Consider the following 23,630-nt stretch of genomic DNA (forward strand, 5'->3'; position numbering starts at 1 on the left):
ACCAACAAAACAATTATTTCTCTTTTTCTCAAGAACTTGGCTGATATTTCGAATGCTACAGATAGAGAACTTGTTGTTGTTAAGTTTGTCCCCAGATGTAGCTCTTGCATACATGATGTAATTGCCATTTTCTTTCTGTCCCAAGTTCTTGGACTCTCCTGGAGTGCACTCCATTCCTGAATCATGCTGCAAAACAAGTATTTGAAAACTATTTCTATCAAGACAAATTCTCTAATTTCTTGCTATCTTTTTATACATGTGCAAAAATAACCGAATTTGGTAATCTTAACACAGTGAGAACAAAAGGTTCATGAGAACAAAACACCATCTTATACTCTAAAGTTCCTTAGAAATACTAAAAGCATACAGGAAACAAAGGTTTGTTTTGGGTTTTTTTATTTAGCTTGTTTGTTTTTTTTTTTCCCCCAGACAACAGTAGCAAGTGTTTAATTTCTTAAGTTTCAGCTTATTTGCATTGTTGGTAATGTATACCCCAAGTATGTGACCTGTAATGAATACTGACTCAGAAAAGTTGCTGTCTCCTAAAAAGAGTGGCTTTACGACCACAAAAGGGTAATGAGTATTCTGTGGAATACAAGCAGGAGGAGTTAACCGAAATAGCAGTCCACGCTTTTTGCTTGGTGCAAAGAGACCTTCAGGACAGAGTAGAAGCTCGTTTCTGTCAGCCAGTGACTCCATCTACACAATATCCAGCATGTGGAATGGAATGCATTGCAGGTTGGCACACTAGCAATCAGCAGACAACATACTAAGTCATTAAATGCAAGAGAAACTCTAATGCCATTGGGATGCATCCAACTTTTCAGAAATAAAACCTCTGTCTCCAAAAGAAGTAGGTAAGTTTTAAGATTTTCAACATAGGTGTGAGAACTATTTATTACAGTTTGGTAGAATTAAACATGTACTTTCATGTATTTCCCTGGATCAAGTGCAACTTGAGAGTAAAATTAAAAGAATAATCTTCCAGGCTGATGCAAAAGATGTTTCTTTCACTCAGTAGGACTGTTTTTTCAGTTCCATTGCTCGTATTTTCAGTTATATTTGGAAGGCTTGTTCCCACTCAGAGCAGCAGTATTAGGGATTCTCTCAAGGCATGTGAGGATAGCATTCACATGTGAACATCTGTTTTGGAAGAACTTGTCATTCCTGTCATATCTTGATTTCATTTTACTTCCAAGAGTAGAAAGCCTATATGCTTAAGTTCAAAAATAAAAATCCCAAACTAGAAAACTTTGTTCTCATCTCCAGCAAAAACAAAAGCCTCAAGCTTTCAGCTTGCCGCAAACAAACCATGTCCCTAAATGACTGGGAGACAATTTTGCTCTAAAATATTGTTCTTGGTATCTTAATCCTCCCCATAATTTTCTTAGGTAAACTTGCAAGTATAAGTAACTGAACACAAAAAAGAGCCAGTTCTATCTTCACTTATTAAATAAAGCATCATCTCAATCAATTTTGAGTTGATTCTTCCTCCTCCCTAGGATAAACTAAAATACATTTAAAAGATGTGTGTAACCCTAATCTTCAATAAAAATCAGGGAAGTTTTTAGGGAATAATAATATAGTCCCTTCATAAGGGACTGAACTAGTAGAAGTAAACAATTCAGAAAATCCACTGTTGCACCAGTGTTGTCAAATACTCATAAAAGGGGCTCAGTTCAGCAACCTGGTTTTTGTATACAATGCCCATGCACATATGCACATGCAGTCACAATCATATTTTCCCTGGTTATAAGAAGCAAGAACTCCCTTCGCAAATCACGCACTCCAAAACGGACTGAAAGTGAGTTAACAGATCAATAGTAATACTCACAGGTGACCCAAAGTTGTGCCCAACCTCATGAGCAAAAGTAATGTGAGAAACCTTGGGAGGAACATGAGAGCCATAGTTCTGCACAGTGATGATTCCAGTGTTCAAAGACTTCTTCTTACCATCAGAATACAGTTTGCTCTTTTCACATATTCCACCAGAGCTCCCTGCGTTTAGACAAAAGTACAACAGTTAGTCATTTAAGAGAAGAACTACTGTGTTACTTTTCTACTGACATTTAGAACAAGAAACAGCTTGCCTCCTCAGTGGACGCTTATGGACTAAGAGTTCTTCTGTGTAATTAATATTATTCCAACTTTGAAAGTAGATTAGATTTATCCACACTAATGCTCTCGGCACTGAATAGATATATGCACACAAGAAGTTAGCTGGTTTAGAACAGCTATTAAGTAAGAGCTATTTTGGGCTTTCACTGCAGGGACAAGCCCTGATTCTACCCTACCTGGAGTACGAGACTAGCAGGGTGTGATGGCCAGTATAGGTAGCCTCAGTCTACAGCACATCTGGATTTCACTGAGTGAAAAAAAACCAACCCAGTAAAGTCACAGGAGATCCCCTCTCGTAGCAAAAGCATTTATGTAAAGTGCCTAAGATTAGCTATATATCCTTGTCAGCAAAAGTGACTCAGTCTTCCGCTGTACAAACCGAAGCTTAAAATGCTTTGATGTATGGGTTAATCAGACCCATATTTAAAAGGTCAACAATAAAGTGTATCACACTTACTGTTTGGAAAAGTCTCAAAATTGTGACTTTAATTTCACCAAATTTTTCCATAACTTGAACTTGTACTGAGGCATTAGCAATGTTCTAAAATTAAGCTATTCTATTGCTAACATAAATGGTGTCTAAAAAACACTCTAAAGAAGCTTCCTTGCTTTCTGAAGCAAAATTTGATCTTAGTCAAACACCACATTTAACTTCTGTCAGCATGTGCGTTAAGGATGAAAAGCTCTCAAAGCAACTTAATTTTTCTCAGTTAAATTTAGTTTTGGAAGAAGTGTTTATGGAATGCACATTCCAGTTCATCCTGTGCTTGCTCAGTCCATCACTAGACTAGTCATCACAGACCCAGCTGCTTATTTACAGAAGCCACCTGCATCTTATTTTTCCGGTGGTTCTTCCACAGTCACTAAGGTTAGTCCACACAGGTCCCTCTAGCATACTTACTACACTCATGGGTCCACTGATCTGAATAGTAATGTTTATTTGAGCATTTTAATCTCCTAAAAGTCTGAGACACTGTCGTTCCACGATAGTTTTCCACATATCTCCAGTACTCTACAACCAACATGTGCCTTAGAGGGAAGTACAGCAGTAAAACTGAGTTTATAATCTATAGCTATATCCCATTACTTGAATTCTGTAAAAGCTCTTGGTAACGTTCTCATAAGTCTGCAGTTTCTTGCAAAGTCTCATAGAACCTTTTGTTCTTCGGCCTAAACAAGGGAAGACTGTTCCTCCTGAAGTTCTGATTTTGATTTCTGTGAAAGTTTCCACAATTTGGAATTTGTGCTGCACTATAATTAAACAATTTGTGTTTACTTAAATTTAAAGACTAACAACTTTCAAATATATAATTTTATAAAACTAATGCACGCTATAAGACTAATACATCCAGGACAAACGCCTCAAGATGCTGCACACATGAAGACCATTGTTTGATTTTTTTTACATCGAGACACATACTTCAGACCCAAAATACACAACTAGGCTGAAACTAGTGAGAAGCAGTTCAAGAAGAGTCACACAATAATTATCCTGGTATCTCCCAGAACAAGATCTCACTGATTATACTTTACTTAAAAATAAATAAGAAATTGCTTCCAATACTACCTAGAAAACCTAAGGATTCTGCAGGGTAGTTCCACTACAAACTTCAAACTGCACAGCTGTAAGCTATGTGTATATATAGTAGAAACCCTTGTTTCTTCTGTCACTTTACTGGTCACTCATACCTGTCATAAAAAGCCATCCAAGTAATACCACCTTTGTCTGACAAAAGAAATACATTGCTCTTTATTGTTCACATCTTGCCCATCAGAAAGACAGCAAGACTAATTGAAGTGACATGATACACTGTTTATATTTAAAAGGCAATATAAAATCAAATTATACCTAACCAAAATTGTGAAAAGTTGGTTATGAGATTTTTGTATATTTGATGTCAGTTTAAGTAACATCCTTTCTACCTTTTTTCTTTGTACAGACCTACAATACTTGATCTCATGGCACTGAAGGTTTGGATGTAATTACCTGAAGGGGCTCCAACCCAAGCCAGACCAAGGACTCCATCATCAAAATCACGGTCTGTAAACACATAGGCCAAGCAATAATCGTCATGATTCTGTTCTGAGTTCAGTTCCAGAAACTTTTCCACACCAATGTTAGGAAATCTGAAGGGATTGGAGGAGTCCTTCTCATCTACAGTTGTGTTAATCTAAAAGTAAATTGAAACAAACTGTAAGACATGATTCATTTTCACTTGACTTCTAAATACCAGCTAAGAGGCTTACTGTTATCAATACCTTGTTTTGTTAAACAGTTAAGATTTAATGGCCTTGACAAATTACCACCCCAATATTTGGAAAACCAAGTTCTACAATAAGTAAAGAATTGCATTTGTGTAGTAAATCCCCACTCTCTTATTTCTTTCTTTTTCCTTTCTTTCCATCAGTACCCAAAAGTTTATATTTATCCTCTTAAATCATCACTTTTAGAAGGAACTTTCAACCTGGATAGCAATTATCTATTTTAATGTTAAAGCTCTTGGAGAGCAATACAGTCTATTTGCTGCACAGACAACACTGCAGAAATGTAAGAAGTTGATTCCTATAAAAATTGACTACAGCTTTGCAACAGAAGCAGTGGGCTTTTGAAAACAACCACTGAAACCAAACCAAATAAATGGGTTAGGGAACTATTTACTCCATGAACATTTGTGTTACGAAATAACTAATAATAAACGGTTACAAGTGAACAGCAACAGGACTTTTGAAAAATACAGCCTCCAAGCAGTAACAGCAAAGCTAAAAGTATTTCCCATACAACTTACTCTTATTCGTTTCACCATGAAGCTGATGTTACGGATTCCTGAGAAATCTGTTGACTGGTAAATTGTGTCAATCGCTTTAACATGGCTGGATATCTGTCAAAAATGAAAAAATCTACGGTTCAAAGATCTTTGCACTACATTATAGCTAATCCTAAACAGCAACAACTGCAAGGCCTATACTTTTACATGTAAGATACTGTGTCATATGAACTCTAACAGGCCTTTTTAATCAAATGGTGATGGCAAATAATGCAAATAAATCACTACATAACCTACCACACGCATTGCCACCATGCCAGATAATAGCAAAGTATTTTGCCGTTTGCTTTTTTTTATCAACTATTCAGATACCTGTTTGTGATATTCAATTCATTGCTACGACAAGATAGCACTGTAGTTAAAACTGTATTCAAAGCACTGTGTTTCTTTTCTTGAGAAAAAATTTACTTGTTACAGCATAATTCTTTCGTTGCTGGTAGAACATAAGTGTGAAGAAATTGATCATTTACCTTTTCCAAGAGCACATGGAAATGCTAACTCATTGAAACACCGATTTTGAAGGCGACTTCAGAGCTTTGGAAAACGTTCCTCAAATTGAATTGCGTATATACAGTGTGATGAATAAATAGTAACAGTCAGATTTGCAAGTGGCAGTGAGACTTCAGACTTGAAGAGAAGCATGTTAACATGGCAATTACATTTTCAGCAAATGATCAGCAAAAAATCCCCAAAACTTTTTCCAGTTAATAGCATATTGACAAGTGAAAAGCATCCGCCTTTAGTTGTCACTGTTTTTTTAACCTTCCGCTACATCTGACACTAGAGGGACAGAGCGCTTCGTCATTAGCTCACAGTGCTTTGAACTGAGAATTCAAATGGAAGGCGATGCAAATACTAACACAGTGGCTTGGCAGGCTGGCAAACAGAACAAAACTCTTCAGGAAGGAGTACTTTTCTGAGTAAGGATTGAGAAAAGTCAGACTGCAAGCCTTGCTCAGAGGTGCTAAACCAGCCATTATTAACTGAAAGATGCACAAGTGCCTAGGGATTTTGTCATGGATTTTAGTGAAATTAAAAAATCTCTTTCAATAATGTCAAGATCCCTGTAACAAATGAAACAAGACATTCTAATGTAAATAAGCAATAATATACACAATTAAATTACAGGAAATTTATCAGAAATACACAAGTAAAGTAAAAACAGACTGTTTAAAACAAAGGGATTGGAAATACCTGTGCAATTACGGCTTCCCTTGTTCCATAATGCTTGTAGAAGAGATGATCAGTCTGAATATAGAGCTGACATGTATTTTTTTCAGCCTGAGTGGCACGCTTTTTTCTTAAAACCTGTGGACCATTGTCCTTAGGCTCTTCAAAAGGCTTCTACATATACACAGGAAATAAATGTATTAATTTTGCAGATCTACATGCTGCACTAGATTACCTAAAAAAGTGGTAGCTTTTCTCAACATACTCCACTAATAGAAACAGATTTTCCTTTTTTTTCTTTAACGCACATGAATCTTCATGAATCTTGAATTAAACAAGTATGTTTATAGCCAGTTTTCAAGCATGCCATCTGTTTTTAATGGTATCTCAGTCAAACCCTCCCGTGCATTTCATTTTATATTACAAAAGGCAGGCAGTGTGAAATAGATTTTTTTCATTCATGTGATCCTTGAATTTTTTCTTTTCATAATCCTTTTCTAAGATGAACAAACAGTTTGTAGAGTGGAAAAAAAGCAGCGCTGTGGAACCTATGGACCCTCCCTAACACAGGTTATTTCACATTGCAGTGACCTTAGTCAGCTACCTGGGCAAACAGAAATACTGAAGCACTTCAGCACGGAACAAAAGGCACGCTAAACATGAAGGGAAAATAATGCTCATTAGTCAGAGCAGTATCTACTAATATGTTTACCTTATGGTATTCTCTGGTCAAAGGCCCACTCTCTCCATGAAGTTTTACAAGTACATTTTTGGGAAAGCATGTTATTGTTACCAACGTTGAATTGTGTAATACTGATGATAATTTCTGGAGTCACAATGTAAACTTTAAGTTGCCGATGATATTTAGCAAGCCATATTGTGTAGGTTTTTTGGTATATACTTAACTGACACCACAAAATTATGCCAAAACTTGAAACAAATTGGAATATAGCTAACACTAAGAGAAACTCAACAATTTGGAAAGCACTGAAAAAAAATAAAATCCAATTTCATGACAAATGGTGCAAACTTGAAGGCAAAACACCTCCAGGGCTCTAAGGAGAGAAGCAAGTTCCTTCCAAAGACCACTTACCTCCTACTACATGCAACCTGTAGCATGCTGTAACCCCTTCAATCTTCCAATATTGCTAGTAAGACCCTCCTGTTCATATCACTTCATTTACCACTGAAAGCACTCAGATATTACAAGTGTGTTATATTAACATAACTTGAAAATCTGAAAGTATTACTCCTTAAGGACCAATATATTAGTGATCATGGGATCTTGAAACTCTTCCTTCTCAACTGCAATAAAGTATATTCCTCATCTCAAGCTTGATTCCCTCATCCATCTAAAATTCCAATGGTTGAAAAATTTGACATCATATAGGATTCATTAAGACTATGAGCTAACACATCTATGCTGTAGAAGCAATGAGAAAAATAATTTAGAAACATTATTTTAATAAGAAACCTCTAGCAATAATTTGAGTACCTCACAATGTTGAGGGATGACTGACCAAAAGTAAGAGATGACATATGAGAAATAGGAAGTTATTAGACTAATTTCTAATCAATATAATCCATTAGCATGTGTTGTACCTCTGTTGTTGGTTCTTCTACACCAGTCATCTGGTACTTCTGCATTCTTTCAAATACTGAACGATCTGCACAACCTCCTTGTGGTCCGTATTTATGCGGATATTCTAAAACGAGGAAGGCCAGGTTGAGTTTTCAAATTCCAAGTACAAGTGGAAATATGGCTATATCACTGTAACCTACTCAGTTTGTGTCTAATATTGCTGATGTGGTTTGAGGGAAGCATTCTAAGATTCAAGCTTTATGCAGCTGTCTTTATGTCATTAAGTATTTCTACTAAGACACAGTCTTGGTTTTAAAAACAGAACAAAGCTGACAATTGCTTCTTAACATTGTTTTCTTATGGACAGCAAAAGAAAATATGATGAGCAACATCTAACATAAGAACAAGAGGTATCATTTACACATCTGTATTGATTAGCCTGAACTAACAGCCGCCTTAAAAAAAAAAATGAACTCACAATGGAAAGTTTAATTAGAGTTCACATATACTGAAGACTGCTTGGATAAGAGAAAGGGTTTTTTATTCTATTGGTAAATTAAAACTAAGAAACCCTGCCGACATTCTTAGAGGATTCTATTACGTTATTCATCTTCCATGGAATTTTGGAAAAATTTTATATTAAGCAACTTCACTATTAATACATAAGAACTGAAACTCTAATGATCCTTGGTTTCCAACTCAACTCTACAATTCTAGAACTATGAGTTTGCCAGCGATTTTATTGACAAGGTGAAATGCATGATTTCCATTCTGGAAAGTAAACAATACAATTAAGGATAAGAGATCAGTGTGTGTATGTATATACACGTGTATAGATTTAAAACTTACAGAATTATAGATTACAAAATGTACAGATATATTTAAAACTTACAGGCAAAGTAAAACAAGACTGAAAAGAAACAGTTTCATGACGTCCTTACTATAGCTGACTGCAGTGCTATCTGGGTACACACGAGTTAAACATGCTGGAGATCCAAACTAGCTGAGTGGGAATACCAAACAAGCAGCTGCTTACCAAGGGTCATTCTCACAATACTTGTCAATGTGGATCTCATTGCACATGTGAACCTTCTTCAGACACACGGCTCGGTTTTGACTACGAGTACCTATTTGTAAGCAACCTGTGCTTGCTGAAGCTTCCACTGGAGATGAGCAGTACTGAAGGGAAGAGGTCTTACCCCTTCAGTTTGTCTGCTGACTGAAGCTTATTATAAATCGGTGCCCCAGTAACAGAGAACGGAGTACAGTCTATGGGAGCCGCATGTGTAAATACTTAAGGAACCAGTTTCTGCAGGGCAAACCACAGTTTTACCATCATCTGAACCAGGTGCAGGTTTTGTCAGAAACACGTAAACTTTACCAAGGTTTATTGGTTTTTTGGGACTTGTTGGTGGGTTGGTTTTTTGTTTGTTTGGTGGGGGTTTTGGTTTGGTTGTTGCTTGGTGTCTTCTTTTTAAAGAAAAAAAAGTGTAAAGATACAGAATCACAGGGTAAATGGAGCAGACACATAGGAGTACATTTATAAAATCTAAGACCCAGCACCAAGGACCCAATGGCCACATTATATGCATTTCAGCGGATTTCACCCTGGACTAGCTCTAGTCAGGTTCTGTGGAGTTAAAGCCTGTTAGCAGTTAGAGCAGAATAGTTGCACTCTTGGAGGATGCACGCTGGTACAGCTTCATCTGACAGTTGCTTTTAATTAGCTCTGATTCTCATACTTGTTTCCTGCAGTCATACTATATGATACTGCTAAACTATTTCACTATATGAACCCAACTTGCTTCTGATTTTCTCCCTGTATCATTAAGCTCTAAACTTTGTATTTCTATCATTAAAAGCTGGGTGGAAATTAAGCAGCAAACAATAATAAAAAAAATCATATCCTTGGCACGCACAGCTGAAGTTGAGCTCTGAAAAACCCAAACCATTTAATATGACTTTATGTTCCAAAATACCCAAAGACCAGATTCAGTGGACCCACAGATAAACTTAAAAGGTCTGATCAAGAAGTAAAAGCAGTCTCCCAATCTTCATTCCTCTTAATCATGCATATTTACAAGTATTAAAAGAGGTCTGTTTAACACTTTTTTAAAAACTAGTTAATGACAAATGAAGCTAATTTAAACATGGGTAACATTTTTTCTAAATTGGGTCATTTTGCAGGTCCAAAATATTTTACTGCAATTGTAAACTTTGCTTAGTGGGAAAGAACAAGATTCAATAAACACTTTTTTTGGTAAAGAAAGTTTCAGCCTAAGAGTAATTGAAAGGTTACAGTTGGGTATGAAGTGTTATTCATTATCTCACTAGCTAATTAATTTTACATCCAGGTATTTAAAACTTATTTCCAGTCCAAATTTTAGAAAAGCTGATCCAATGTACTACAAAAATCACTTTTTCTTTGGTCAACTTTATACCCACTCTGTTTTGACTAGTTTCTGCCAATGGGATTATTAGCAAAACCTTGATATTGTGTGGGAGGTAATTTGTTTGGATTCTAATAAGGTTCTTAAAATTAAAAAGAAAAAAAACTTTTAAGAGGTAACCACAATGAATGTGCAGTACTTAGGTTTCTGAAAAAAAATCCTAGACTTCTGAAGGAACTGGTATTTTCCTTTCACTGTTTTACAGAAAGGTTCATGAATTGCTGTTATTAGAACCTTGTAGGTTTATTTAATCATTTCCAGCATATTAGTTTCCCACATTTCAATTTCTAACACCACACAAATACCATTTTTGAACTGCTGTCTCATCACATTTTTCCCAGTATGGTTAGCCCTAGCGCAGTGCCAGAAGAATGAAGACAGAGAATAAGACAACGAAGTGCTCTTACTGTAAGCACCTCACCCAAACTGATCAGCAATGTAGCAGAAACTGGCTTTGCTATAACCAGTATTAAACAAGAAGCCCCACTCACTGTTGGGGTCATCTGTACTTTTGGGGATTCTGCTTACCATCACTAGATTGGAGTTAAGAGCAAAGGATTATAGATATGCTCCTTCACTTAATCTCCACCACCCTTTTTTTTTTTCCTCCCACCACAGTATTAAAAAAAAAATCTTCTGTATTTAATCTAACTGAAATTCTCATTACTCACTACCCAATTTCACACTGCCGACCACTTATCTCTGTGAAAAAAAGCACGTTACACAAGGACGAGAGGAAGGCACAATACTGCCTCCCCATCAGCACACTTCACCTGCATAAAACCATCCTCACTTTAGAGCAACTCCTGCAGCTGGTAACTGCAGGAATCCACAGAAATTAACTGGAAACATGACTGCACAGCATATTTTGCACCATATTTTTCTGCTATCACCACAACTTCTATTCATACTCTGCAGCATTACAACAATTGACAGAATGGTACTAGACATAAATGCTCTCAGTGCATTACACAAAATAAGCAGTCTTTTCCTCTGCTTCTTGTTTCCCAAAGAGGTTAGGAAATCCCTTAATATATTTTTCAATATTAACTGCCTGGAATCCAAACAAACATTTCTCACTTCAAAAGTAATAATCTAGTAAGAAACACTTTAAAGGCATGACAGTTGAAATTATAAAGAATTTAAACAGTCTGCAACAGAAAAGACAAATCCCCGCCCAGAGAGATATGAATGCACCTTGCTGAACACAGGAGGCAGGTGATACAAGACAGTTCACTTAGGAACCCTGTCCAGCTCACAGGGAAAGCTGCCTACAAAGCTTTCTTTTGCTATATAGTAAACAATAATAATAAACCTAAAAAACCAAAACCCCTTTGTCATTTCATACTTTCTGACAACAATATCTTACTCTAACTAGATGGCAGATCATTATTAACGATATACACAACTACAGATGCTCAAAATAAGAATTTTTATCCTTTTAAAAAAGGCACTAGCTACCACAAAGAGATTCCCAATCACATTAATTTTTTCCTTCTACTTGTCAGTAACTAGTATGATATGTTAAGCGTTTAGGTTAACCACTTAACGGATACCGGATTTAGGCATCTGGGGCAATGATATGGCACCAAACTTCCATTAAAAATGATGAAAATTCAGTTCTTCAACAGCCATAGAGATTTGTCCAATACTAGCAAAAGCAACAGTGTTAGAATAAAGTTCAAATTTAAGCAGATAGAAAAAAATCCTTATTACAGATTTCATTCTAAGCAGTCTGTCACACTGCGCTCCCATGACAACCACCAAGTAGACCTCCATTATTAAACCAACCACCACAGAATGAAAAAAAAGACACCAAGTTCTCACTAATAATACATAGCTTGCAATGGTCAGTTCATTCAGCAGATGGGGCTTTACGAAATACTTTACTTTCTGTTTTCAGTTGTACTGTTCTTCCAAGACCATAAAGACACCTAAATGACCACGTTCATTTTCCTGAAGCTCTGAACAGGATTTTCCTGTCTACTGTTGATCTGAGGAAATGCCGATTTCATATTTTACAGTATGAACTCAGGGATACATTTTAAACATACATGATTTAAATAAAGTAAATATAGCTCCAGTGAAATCCTAATCCCTAAAGAAAAATTCCCAAAATGAAAATAGCAATTTGCACCTTTCTGGCACTAAATTATAAAACAGTTTGACCAAGACTGGTTTAGAAACTAAAATCATTCAACTTGTGTTTCGAGTCATGAATAGAGGGCTGCCTTCCACTGGTCACCACATCCACTGTAACAGACAAAAGCTGCCTTATAAAGTTGACAATATAATCCCCATTTACAAGAAAACTTTTGTTTAACTACTGAATAAGAACTCATTGAGATGCTAATCATATGTTGCATTGTGATTTCTGAAAAGCACTAAAAAGCATATTGTTTCAAAAGGCTGAAACATGGGTGACCAAAAAATATCCCAAATTAAAGCAAAGACAACTTCTTCGCCCATTCTCTCCTTAGAAATGTGAGCATTTTTGTTGCTTTTGTCCTACGTAAGATACTAGTGGTTTGCCTCTATTTCACAAGAGTCGGCTTTAGATTACAGCAATAACTACAGATCTGCATGCTTGTTTTTATTTTTAAAGCTACTGTAAAGCTTAGCTTTTTAGTTGCTGGGTTTTTTGGAGCTGCAGTTCAATGCAAAAATAGCTCTCATGAAAGGCAAAAAAATTTCATCCTCAAAAGCACGATTCAGAAAGTGATAGAAGCAGTTGTATACTTCAGATATTTCGGACCACAGAAATGCTGGAGGCACCTAGGATACCAATGACAAAAGCTGAAGGACACAATGAGAATGCACGCACATCAGAGTGCGCTGACAGCAGCCAAGAGCAGCGGCACATTTTCAGGGTGCTGCTGAGAGGGAGCTCCGGCACGGGCTGTTTTCAGCCACGCCGAGCAGGCAGCAGCGTCCACTCACTCGGCGATTTGGAAGCTGTATTGTGCTGCTGCTTTAATGTGGCTCTCCGAAATAGATTTAGACAATCCCTTCTGATAATCTGATTTTGTTTCTAACTGATAGTAATGATGCACTAGATTCAAGAGAAAAACAGCATAAGCCAACATACCATCACCTGCATAATTAAAAAAAAATCATATCCTGCTCCTATTCACTTATAAGACATTAATATGAACAAATTTAATCATTAGCTTTTTTCAGCTCTCAAGCAATCCGTTTACTCCTCCAACAGAGATCACTTCTACAAAACAGCAATACTAATTTTCATAAAATCAAAATATCTGCTTCTTTAAGGTACAGTTCTATTTCTGTCATTAGTCGGTAACACTGAAGAGTATTTTTAGTCACCCGCTATTTACAGCATAAGGAACTGGGACATGAGACAACCTTCTTGCTTGTCTTGCCCTTTGGAAACTGGGCAAATCACTTTACTGCCTTATGGCCCTTTACTTCCCTCCTTTTCTACAACAGAGTTAAGAAAACCCTTTGTAAAGCAGACAGTAACTTCTATACAGAACGTGCTAGGGAAACAGTAGTCCAGTACTTCCACCATCATGCAGTGGTTTGAACTGCTCGGTGAGACCTATAAAACATACGAAAGAATGTAGAAGTACATTCAAATTATTTACAGAAAAGTTGTTATAAAAGTCATATCTTGCAGTTTCATACCAGGCTTTTGTAATTTTTTTATTATTTTTCCCCGCTACTCTTCTGTTAGAGCAGCAAACCCTGTAATACCCCAAGAGCAGCTAGCAAGGCAAACTGCCTTCTTAGGCTTTCACCTGCAATGCTCTGCTGAGCTGAAAATTCAACGCGCGCTCCAAATTTTCTTTGAGAATCAAAAGCACTATATGAAATGCTATCCTATAAAGTTACTTTATTCTCAAATATGGGTCTTGTACACACCAGGAAGATATAGGTTTAGTCAGTCACAAAACAAGTGTAACTCACAATGTACATAAAATTCAAAAACTGCATTCATTCAGAAGCTCTTTAAAACGATGCAGCTTCTATTTGATTTTAGGTTAGTAATCATATTTACAGAATGGAGTAACAGGAAGAACAAACATATCTGCTAGCTCACAGCATTTTTAACATACTCAAAGACAGTACACATACTGCCACTGAATGTAAAATACAGCTGTATTTCAGAAGCTTTATTCAATTAGAAAAAATAAAATTTGCTGAGTTTTTAGCAGAGAAAGATCATTTCATTGTATTCATACAAGAGAAGTAACCAGAGAGAGTATTACACAATAACCCGGTGTCTTTCACTGGCTTACAGCACAGAGAAAATGATAATATATAAAGCCAAATGACAGCCAGAGATTTTCCTCATCTATCTTCCTATTTTTGATATTTCTTTTCACAATACAGTCTCATTATGATGTATTTTGAAAATTATTTCTACATGTATCGTCATAAGAATGGTTCAAGTCACGTCTAGTGATCTAAGTCAAAACTCCTCATCCAATTCCAAATGAGATTTCAAACTCAAGTCTTCTAGTATTTGTACGATGCCTGACAGGACAAATTTTTCAGTGAAGTTTAGTTTAATTTGAGTTTGATTGAAGACTGAGTTCTACATAAAGTTAGCTTGCAACACACAACTTGTTAGCTTCAATAAGCAAAAAGTAATCTTAAAGTGACTCTCTGCCAATATCTACTTGGAAGGATTGAAACTTGGAACGCCAGCTTTATTGCAGGATTTCTGGCGTTCAGCATAAAGTTACTTAAGCATTAAATAAAACTGATTTTTACTATATCTGAAGACTGTACACAAAAAGGCGGGTATAGAGTGCAGGAGAACTCTGATGCATCAGAGTTCTGAAGATGTAAAAGTACTCCATGGTACTTCCTCATCCCTCTGGGCATTTACTACTCAAGCCAGACATCTGGGGCTGTACTCTTCAAATCCAACTAGTATTCTCTGTACACTTCCATCAGCCACTGTGTAAAATGGGACATATTGGGTGCCACCACATCTTCTAAAGAGGTCTCTGAAGGATCTGTGACCGACGCATGCAGGGGAAGCTTTTATTTCCCACAAGTACCACCTTCACTAGATGTAGGTAAACACTTAGTGACTTGAACTTTAATTATCCTTTATTTTCCAGATCACAGGGAAGAACAATCAGTATAGAGCACTTTAAGAATGCATTTTTCAAAAGAAACATGTATCCATTGAGTAGAAAACTCACTGCTTATACACTTAAGCCTGACTGCTAAGGATTTCTTAAAATGGCAGTATAAGAAAGACCCACTTTGGTTTGCCATAAATCTCTTTCACACCACAACTGTGTATGAATCAGTTTAGGACAGCGTGACTCACAGTCGCACGCAAGCCAAAGTCTCATTGGATGCTTACAAATGGCTTACAGTTTTTGACATTTAATAAAAAAATAAAAATACTTCATCTGTAGCACAAAATAGAAGTACTCACTGATATCATCTTCATGATAAATGACAGAGTGGAACGGTAGAGTTCTGTCCTTAATATATCTCTCTGCTGGCTCAATATAAAAGGTCCCACTATGAGTTTGGATGAATCCTTCAAATTTTCCATCAATAACAGACCCATGGGTAAGACTTCCATGCTCACCTGTTAAGGGAAAAAGTGCATTAGGTTTTTTTATACCTTTCTAAAAGCCTTCAGTCCTGTGAAAACTTCAAGCATACGCACTACCCAAGGTGTTAAGCAGACAATGCTAAAGCATGATATGTGCATAATTAACCCTGATTGTGCATCAGTATCTAACTGCTAAAAAACTATATGAATTACACAGTAGTAAGATTCTGGGTAACGACAGTAAGCCATTCTTGCACAAAGTTTGTTTCTGAATTTTTAAGACTAAGATTATTCAACAGTAAGACATAGAGGTACCCCAAAATCATAGTTACTAAGCTCAATAGCTTCCTAATCAGGTGCATAAATGACGTGTTTAAAAAAAAATGTAATGAAGAATTCAACTCCCTATTTTAAAGCTGTCACACATACAGCATGTAATCCGTTATCCAAGTCCTGTCCTTACACATCTGTTCATGCAGTTGAAAAAAATAAATAATATATCAGAGTGTATACTGAACTTTGACAGCTTTCAAAGAAAGATTTCCCTGTATTCAAGAAATCCATTTTTCTCTTCAAGCATAAACCTCTTAAAACTGTAGCTAGGTTTAAATGTGGGATGGAGTGAACTTGTACCTGAAACAGTCACAATCTGGAAAAGTAAAACTGTCAAAGTTTAATCATTGACAGCTACAACATACAGCAGCCCCAACAGGCATTTTCCATAAAAATGATGAAAGATTACTAAAAGAATGTTCATACATTCCTCCACTGAGGAGGATTTGGAATCACTCTATCAAATTATCAGAACTGTACTCATTCTTATCATTAACTAGCACTAATTGCTAATTAACAGTTATCAAGAATTTTATAAAGCTCATACACAGTACTGAAATTTGGAGAAAGTATCTTGAAGATATGCGATACAACTCTTGAAAGAGAATACTAAAGAGTAAAAACAGGCTTTGCAGAACACTAATTTCAAAACATTCATAAGCAATCCCAGATTTACTTCAGACTATATTCTACTAGAATGTGCATTAGTATCCTGAATTTATAAACCATGTGTCTTTGGAAATTTCAGAGTACTTGGAAGGAAGACTCTTGACCTGAATGGAAATCAAGAACCAACAACAAAACAGTTTATTTACTCAATTCTAACTTCATTCATGATCTTCACGACAAGTACCAACTTGGGTTGGAGGAGAAAGATAATTAAGAGGATTAAAAAACCCCATAGAGTAAGGCCAGTGAGTAGATTCATGTGGATCCTTTAATCTCATCCCTCAGCAATAAGGAAAGAACAAAATGCTTTTCTGAAATAATTTCACAAAATAAGAAAAAAAACCAACACATCAAAAGACCGTACACACCTTAAAAGCCCTCTGACCTACTTAAGTCAACTGGTAAATTGGTCTACTAGATGCATATAAAGTGTAAGCATGTATATTTCTTTTCGTGGTGTAAAACAGTCACTTCAAGACTGTAAGACATTACTAACAGAGATCTTCAGAACCAAACAGACTGTATGAGAGGGACAGAGTAAATCTTAATCCTTCTCTTCTTTTCATCTGCTTTTAATTCCTTAATTCTCCTTCCTTTTTGATCAATTTTATCTTTTGCATTTCTATTTTGTATACTGAAATCGGGTATATTACCCTTAATGATGGTAGCTCTATATTCCTTAAATTTCTTTAAGCTAAGAACAGTACCTGATTTTTTTAATGCAGACAGCTTTCTGTTTTTTTTTTTTTTTTAAATGCATCAGACTTCTATGAAGAGTATTTTCATAAACCGAGTTCAACTTCCAAGTCCTATGGATATGAAAATTACTAGGTAAAATACTCATTTAAGTGTGACTCTTATATGAGAATAAAAGCAGATGGAGTTTAAATGCATTTAGATGCATTATTAAAATTTAATAATGAAGATAACCTAATCATACAGATATTCATTTTCTGCACATACTATTAAAAAAACCCTCCTTACATTGACTGCCCTTTAATCCATTTTAAGGTGCTGTACTTACCATAAATGTGTCCAGTGTAAATATGGGAGGTATCATAATCAATTACTTGGTTTGATATTTCTACTTTAAAGTCATCACTAAAAAGAGATGTATCTCTCTTCATTCGAAGGTTGAAGTGTCTAAAGCGAATAAAACAAGATAGTAAATTGGCTTTGAGCTTCAATTACAAGAGCACTAAGCAAAGTACTTCTAACCAACATTTTCATACAAACGATTTGCAGACTCTAAAATTTATCTTGTACAATAAAAACAGACAAAAATGTTTTTATTGTACAAGAATTAGACCATAGCCTAGAAGGATTTTCTTAAGCAAGATTAGTCAGTAGCTTTTGATACAAGTAACTAAATTTACAAGATTTAAACCAGAAAGCAGGGTTAGACTTAAATGCATCAATCTAAAATGCTGACTTTGACTATACACTTGTTTCCATTCCTCCAGAAGACACAGATGTAGCTTACGGGAAAAAGCAACTATTTCACTTCACAGCACTGTGAAGCAGAAGAGATAAGAACAACTATCAGCTTATTTTACTTTCATTGCCAACATTTAAGTAATGTAAATGAAATGTAGGTGAGCTAATTACTGTTTCAACTGAAACTCAAAAAACAAGATGGGCAACAACATTTAATAAAAAAATACTTAAATTGGTAGAGTTACATGCACAACTAAGTAAACAACTACTCATTGAATGATCTTGTTCAAATCACGACACTACATTCTTTGACACAAATCCTACTGCTAATCTTTATATGAAATATACTATGTTTTCATAGTACAGAAACAAAAGTTTGGTTCAGTGAAGCCAAGCAACATAACTGAAGCATTTTAAAATGCCTGACATTATATGAATTCATACCTGTGACAACCGTTAGCTTGCTTCAGAATTTCATTTGGTATTCTCTTAAATTTTGTATAAACACATTGTGCAAATACAGATCAGTGAAGTTGTTGAAACTTCAGTCATTCCAATTTTACTCTTGATTTTCTTCCTATATTTTTCTCTTTCTGCACAATCATGAAATTGAAGGAATATTATAGTTATGTCACCAATTTGTTACAGAAAAAGATACCGATAAGTTGACTACATCTGTGTCAGTCTTCACCTAAAATAAATGTGACCGGTCTCTCAGCATACACAGTATACTAATGACAGAGCTGACTTTCCCTAGTTAAAGCCAGTATCCATTTGTGCTAAGAGCAAAATAATCAAAACAATTAAGTGCCACAGTGTAAAGCTGATCAATTACTTTTTAGTACAGCTGAAGCATATCCAAAATATATCTCAGTCTTCACTTGCAAATTAAATAGTATGACACTACAGTTATAAGTATTTTGAAACAACTGTACATTAAGATGCAAAATTCAAGATCAAAGAAAAAAGCCATGCCTACACTTAAAACCTGGTAAGGTCTCTGGTGACTCATGTTGACTATTCTGCAATTCAAACAGTATTTCACATTCAAACTATCTTTATTATTGTAGCCACAATGTTAATAAAGCTTCAAAGCAAGTATTCTCCTCTGGTGATGCGTTAGAGGTATCTACTGCAAGGTTGTGAAATTCTGAGATGTGGCTGGTGGATGGGGAAGTTTAAAATTCAGCACCTCCCTGCGACTCCTGGACTTTGTGCCAAGCCAATCAGGGCTCGGATTATAGTTTCAGTATGGATATGTTTTATGAGGGCAGATTCTTCTGTTAAAATGCAAGAAACAGTTCACAGATGCACTCGAGTACTGGAGTCACCAAAGAACACCCACCAGCTAGCAGTTAGTAGCTATCCACAGCCAGATAGAAAGGCACATTTTATGATAAATAGCTAGTCTTCATAATATCACAAAAACTGACAAAAAATAAGAGGAGTTCTTTCAGTTAGTCTCTTTACCAGCTCTGTAAAACTGCCTTTTGGTAACACAGAGGTTCATGAGGATGAGAAGACAACATGAACAAGCAACCCAGAAAAACATTTTTTTTGGGGGGGAAGAATAAAATAATTTAAGCCACCTCATGTGGCTCTTCTGGGCTCGAGTTAGAAATGAACAGGCAGGAAAAAAATTAAGACAGCACTGATAAGAATTTGAAGAACTTCATTCAAGTACTTCAGGTTCTACTCACGTTGGTTGTAATACACTGCTCAAGGTGTTACAGAGATTTGAATCCCATTTTAGTGTAAGTTCTCTCTGGGACCGAGTTCTGCAGAGTTCCTGAGGATGGGGCAGCCTCAAGTGCATCTGAACTGCAGTTAAATGGCAAGAGACCCTGGATACTTTAGAATAGCTCTCCTCCCTTCTCTAATATTTGATAGAAGACTTCTTACCATAAGAAGTCTGTAATTCTGTCTCTGTGATGAACTGAAATGTCTACTAATCCCAGCAAAAGCACCTAGTATGGCTAAAATTACTTTTTCCTGGTGAAAAAAGTAGGTTTTCTGAAAAAAAAAACCTCAATCTGTATAGCACTTCTCTCTCAGAAGTGCAAAAAGTTACTTTAAAAATTAGACTTTTCTGGTTGTATTCATGTAAGTTTCAAATAAAATTGAGGAGCAATTATTATCTCTAACACTCAATTGCATCAGCAATTTCTTTATCATTTTGAAGTACACTATGTAAGACAATGCAAGACTTCTAACTCCCACATATGTCAGCGGAGTAGGAAAAAAATGGACTTTATCTCACAACGAAAGCAAGTAATTTACTAAGTTTAGCCTAAAATAACACCAAATGGACGGGTGAACTATCTCTAGGCCTCAATTGTGAAGCCACCCAGGGTATCCTTTCCTCAACTGCCAAGTCATCTATGTTTTCATTCCTGCAAATTAGCTTTGCGCTTCTGGACTACCGTTGTTGACCATCACCTAATCCCGCTTTAGGGTCAGCTTTGCCTAGATGCCCTGCACTACGGGACTGTGCTTTTGGAGGGGCAACAGGAAGCTCATCAGAATCCATCAAACCTGGCAATGGTTCTTCCTTCTGGGCAGGACACCCTTCCATCAATATTACCCTATGTGTCACTTCAAAATGGACAGTTCAAAGGCACATGTACCAAATAAAAAGTTTCACTAGTTTTAAAATTAAGAAGCCTCTATATATTCTCCTTTCATTTTCCTCCTCTTCTTACTTTGCACATTGGTACATAATAACACTACAAATTCTAACCCATGCTGTTAATTATCTATTTATTAATAAAATTACCTCTACTTGCAGGGTTAGAGAACTATTTCAAATACAAAATAACACAGCTGTGTTTCACAATGACAATTCTTTGATCATTTGATTGCTTAATTTAGTTAAGCTATTAGGTAAACTGGTCGTCTCACAGGTATTTGTAAGCAGGTATTTTCTTGGTCATTCAAGCATGCTTGATGGGAACAGGATTATCTGTCTGGACTGTTCACCCTTTTAATAATGAAAAACAAAGTGACAAATCTTTAGTTCTCCCTCACCAAAAAAGGGAGTGGGAAAGAGAGGCAACCTGGGGGTGGGTGTGGTGGGAAACAAGAATTAACAACTAACAACTTCAACAAATCACCAAACATTAAACTATGGTAATCGTAAAACCCTATGTATTACATGAAGCCTACAGTTGAAAGTAAATCCCATTTTTATGGCTATGCAGAGATATCTTAATGTACTACTTACAAGTGTCAATGAAATTCACTGCACTGAGAAGATGCCAGTTTATAGGTGGGGAGACTCCAAATTGTAATGACTGATTGAAACAAACAGGTAGTTGGCAGGGACACTCCAACAAAATCCAGTTCAGCACTCCTATTTCTCAGTAAGAAACTTCCAAAGACCCTACAAAATCCATTTAAGTATCTCACCCAATACAGAAGTTTTCCTAACATTTACTCTAAATTTCTTCACAGCTAGCATTTCTTCCCTTGAAAGGAATATAAACTAGTTGCTATCCTTCTCAAAATGATGTGGAAGAGAATGCATCTCAGTTTCCTTTCCTGGCTTAAATCCAGTAACTTCATGAATTCTTCTGAGGACAGGAGACTCCAGAGTAGTTCAACAAATCTGTCTATATCATTCCATATGGTTTCTAAAACTAGCCACACTGGAAGAAATAAGAAGCTTCAAATAAGCCTTTTGGTAATTACCATTTCTACAGCATACATCGAATTCTCTGTACCACCACCTGTACCAATGTAAACTAAGCTATTCCCTAGCTACACACCAGGCAAAAGATTGACTCTTTCCCGAAAAATAATGCTGCTTTTATTTACAAGCTTACTACCTTGCATAAGACATTTCCCAGCAGTAGTGGTCTCTAGAATAGAGTTAAATCAATTAAGACCAAGTTTTGACCTTGCTTATTTGGTACTGCTTCTGTCTTACACGTAGCTGAAAACCAATATGGTAACAGGCCATTACTTGGTTACCATATAGTTGCTCATTTGGTTGAGGGCAGAATTTTTGGCAAAAGTGTTCATATGCTTTGGTAATAAACTACATCTTATTCATTAATGGCAGTACCCTTAAGACTATCAAGAGGTACATTTTTATTTCACTTTAGCTTAACTCAGGGAGACTGTCAGATTTGCAAGTATGTAACATAGCAACTCAGTGATAATTAAAGGGAAAAAACCCAACCAGTTGAGAGCACCACACTTCGCTAAATCCCAGTACTTTCCCATGGCCTTGAGTTATGTCAATCCTACACCGTAGTCACAGAGCAAGCACTTTAAAAAAAAAAAAAGAAGCTGTGTGTACACACTGACAGCGCTTGGTAAAATCAACATAAAGGTGTACATGTAAGAGCTAATGCTTAACTTATCATTACATTTCTTTTTAGTATGAGGTACCTTCTAAGATAAGTGATTTTTCCATGATAGAATGTCCAATATATTGGGACACTGTTAGCGAGTCCACAGACTTTTCCAAAGCTGGCAGAAAGATTTATTATCAGTGGTACCCAAACAGGCACTTGGTGCTTTCCCTTTCCTACCTTTCCTCAGTAAAATTCCTGCAACCTATGGCAGGCTGAGCAGGCACAATCACTCCGTGACCAGAGGAGATTGTTACTTTTTTTTTTTTTTGTGGTTGGACTCGGTGATCTCAAAGGTCCCTTCCAACCACTAAGATTCTGTGATAAAAAAGGAAAAGAGGAGATGAAGGAGTTACTCCACAGCTGGGAAAAGTGTCTGGGGAAAGGGAACAGAAGGCGATAGGTTGGCACTAGTATGGAACTCCAGTACAAGGAGAGCCTGTTTAGGTTCACCTTCTTTTCTTCTCAGTAGGAACCAGAAAAATCTTCGCAGCTGTGCCTCCATGAGCCTCCTCACAAGTCAGGATCTAGAAGATACTACTCTGCTTGAGGTACAAGTCTTTTATCTTTACTTTTCTCATTTAAGAAGTCAAAGACTCTCTTCTCTGAAAAATGGGAGAGGAGAATAATTTGAGCCCTTCTTTCTAACTGCTTCCACGTGAGGTACCCCAAAACCGAAACTTGGTTCCCAGTGTCAGACTCATTCTAACCCTGACCTACATTAAATAGAAGACAGCTTAACAACTTAATGGTGGGTTTAAACTACTCACAAGCTAAGTCTACAGAACCATCACACTTATGGACATCATTAATTTTTTTTTACACTGTTTTCACTTACTATTAAACCCACACAACATATTCCATCATCATTTGACTGACAATTCCCATGGTCTGGCTACTGACACTAAAGAAAACACATCTTTGAAAAAGCATATGATAGGGTCTGCAGGTTTATCATTCTTTCTATTATGCACCTAGATGCAGATAGAGAGTATCATCCTCTAATAAGTATTCATCTAAAAAACAATCTCTAGTGCATTGCAAGGCTCAGCAATCCCAGCTAGAAAGCCTGCAGCTTATGTTTGTTTTCCAGGGTGGCACTTGGCGATTGTTCAGAGATTTCTTTCCTGACCTTAAGAA

General features: G+C 36.4%; 1 protein-coding gene across 3 annotated transcripts in view; it reads right to left on the reverse strand.

The window, feature by feature from the left end:
* The window catches only part of ADAM10 (ADAM metallopeptidase domain 10), a 52,663-nt gene that overhangs the window by 9,096 nt on the left and 19,937 nt on the right, over window positions 1-23,630 (reverse strand). For 2 of the 3 annotated variants that reach the window (XM_054214579.1, XM_054214578.1), the window contains exons 3-10: window positions 17,720-17,838; window positions 15,568-15,726; window positions 7,716-7,819; window positions 6,138-6,287; window positions 4,905-4,997; window positions 4,106-4,289; window positions 1,835-1,998; window positions 3-186 (exon numbers count right to left, since the gene is read on the reverse strand). In XM_054214579.1, the coding sequence (XP_054070554.1) occupies window positions 3-186; window positions 1,835-1,998; window positions 4,106-4,289; window positions 4,905-4,997; window positions 6,138-6,287; window positions 7,716-7,819; window positions 15,568-15,726; window positions 17,720-17,822 (1,141 nt within the window). In that variant the 5' untranslated portion in view covers window positions 17,823-17,838. Of the gene's footprint in view, window positions 1-2; window positions 187-1,834; window positions 1,999-4,105; window positions 4,290-4,904; window positions 4,998-6,137; window positions 6,288-7,715; window positions 7,820-15,567; window positions 15,727-17,719; window positions 17,839-18,576; window positions 18,726-23,630 lie in introns of all 3 variants that reach the window. The other variant, XM_054214580.1, reaches the window with a different exon arrangement.

This window comes from Rissa tridactyla, chromosome 9 (genome assembly GCF_028500815.1).
Source record: "Rissa tridactyla isolate bRisTri1 chromosome 9, bRisTri1.patW.cur.20221130, whole genome shotgun sequence".
NCBI classification, from domain to species: domain Eukaryota; kingdom Metazoa; phylum Chordata; class Aves; order Charadriiformes; family Laridae; genus Rissa; species Rissa tridactyla.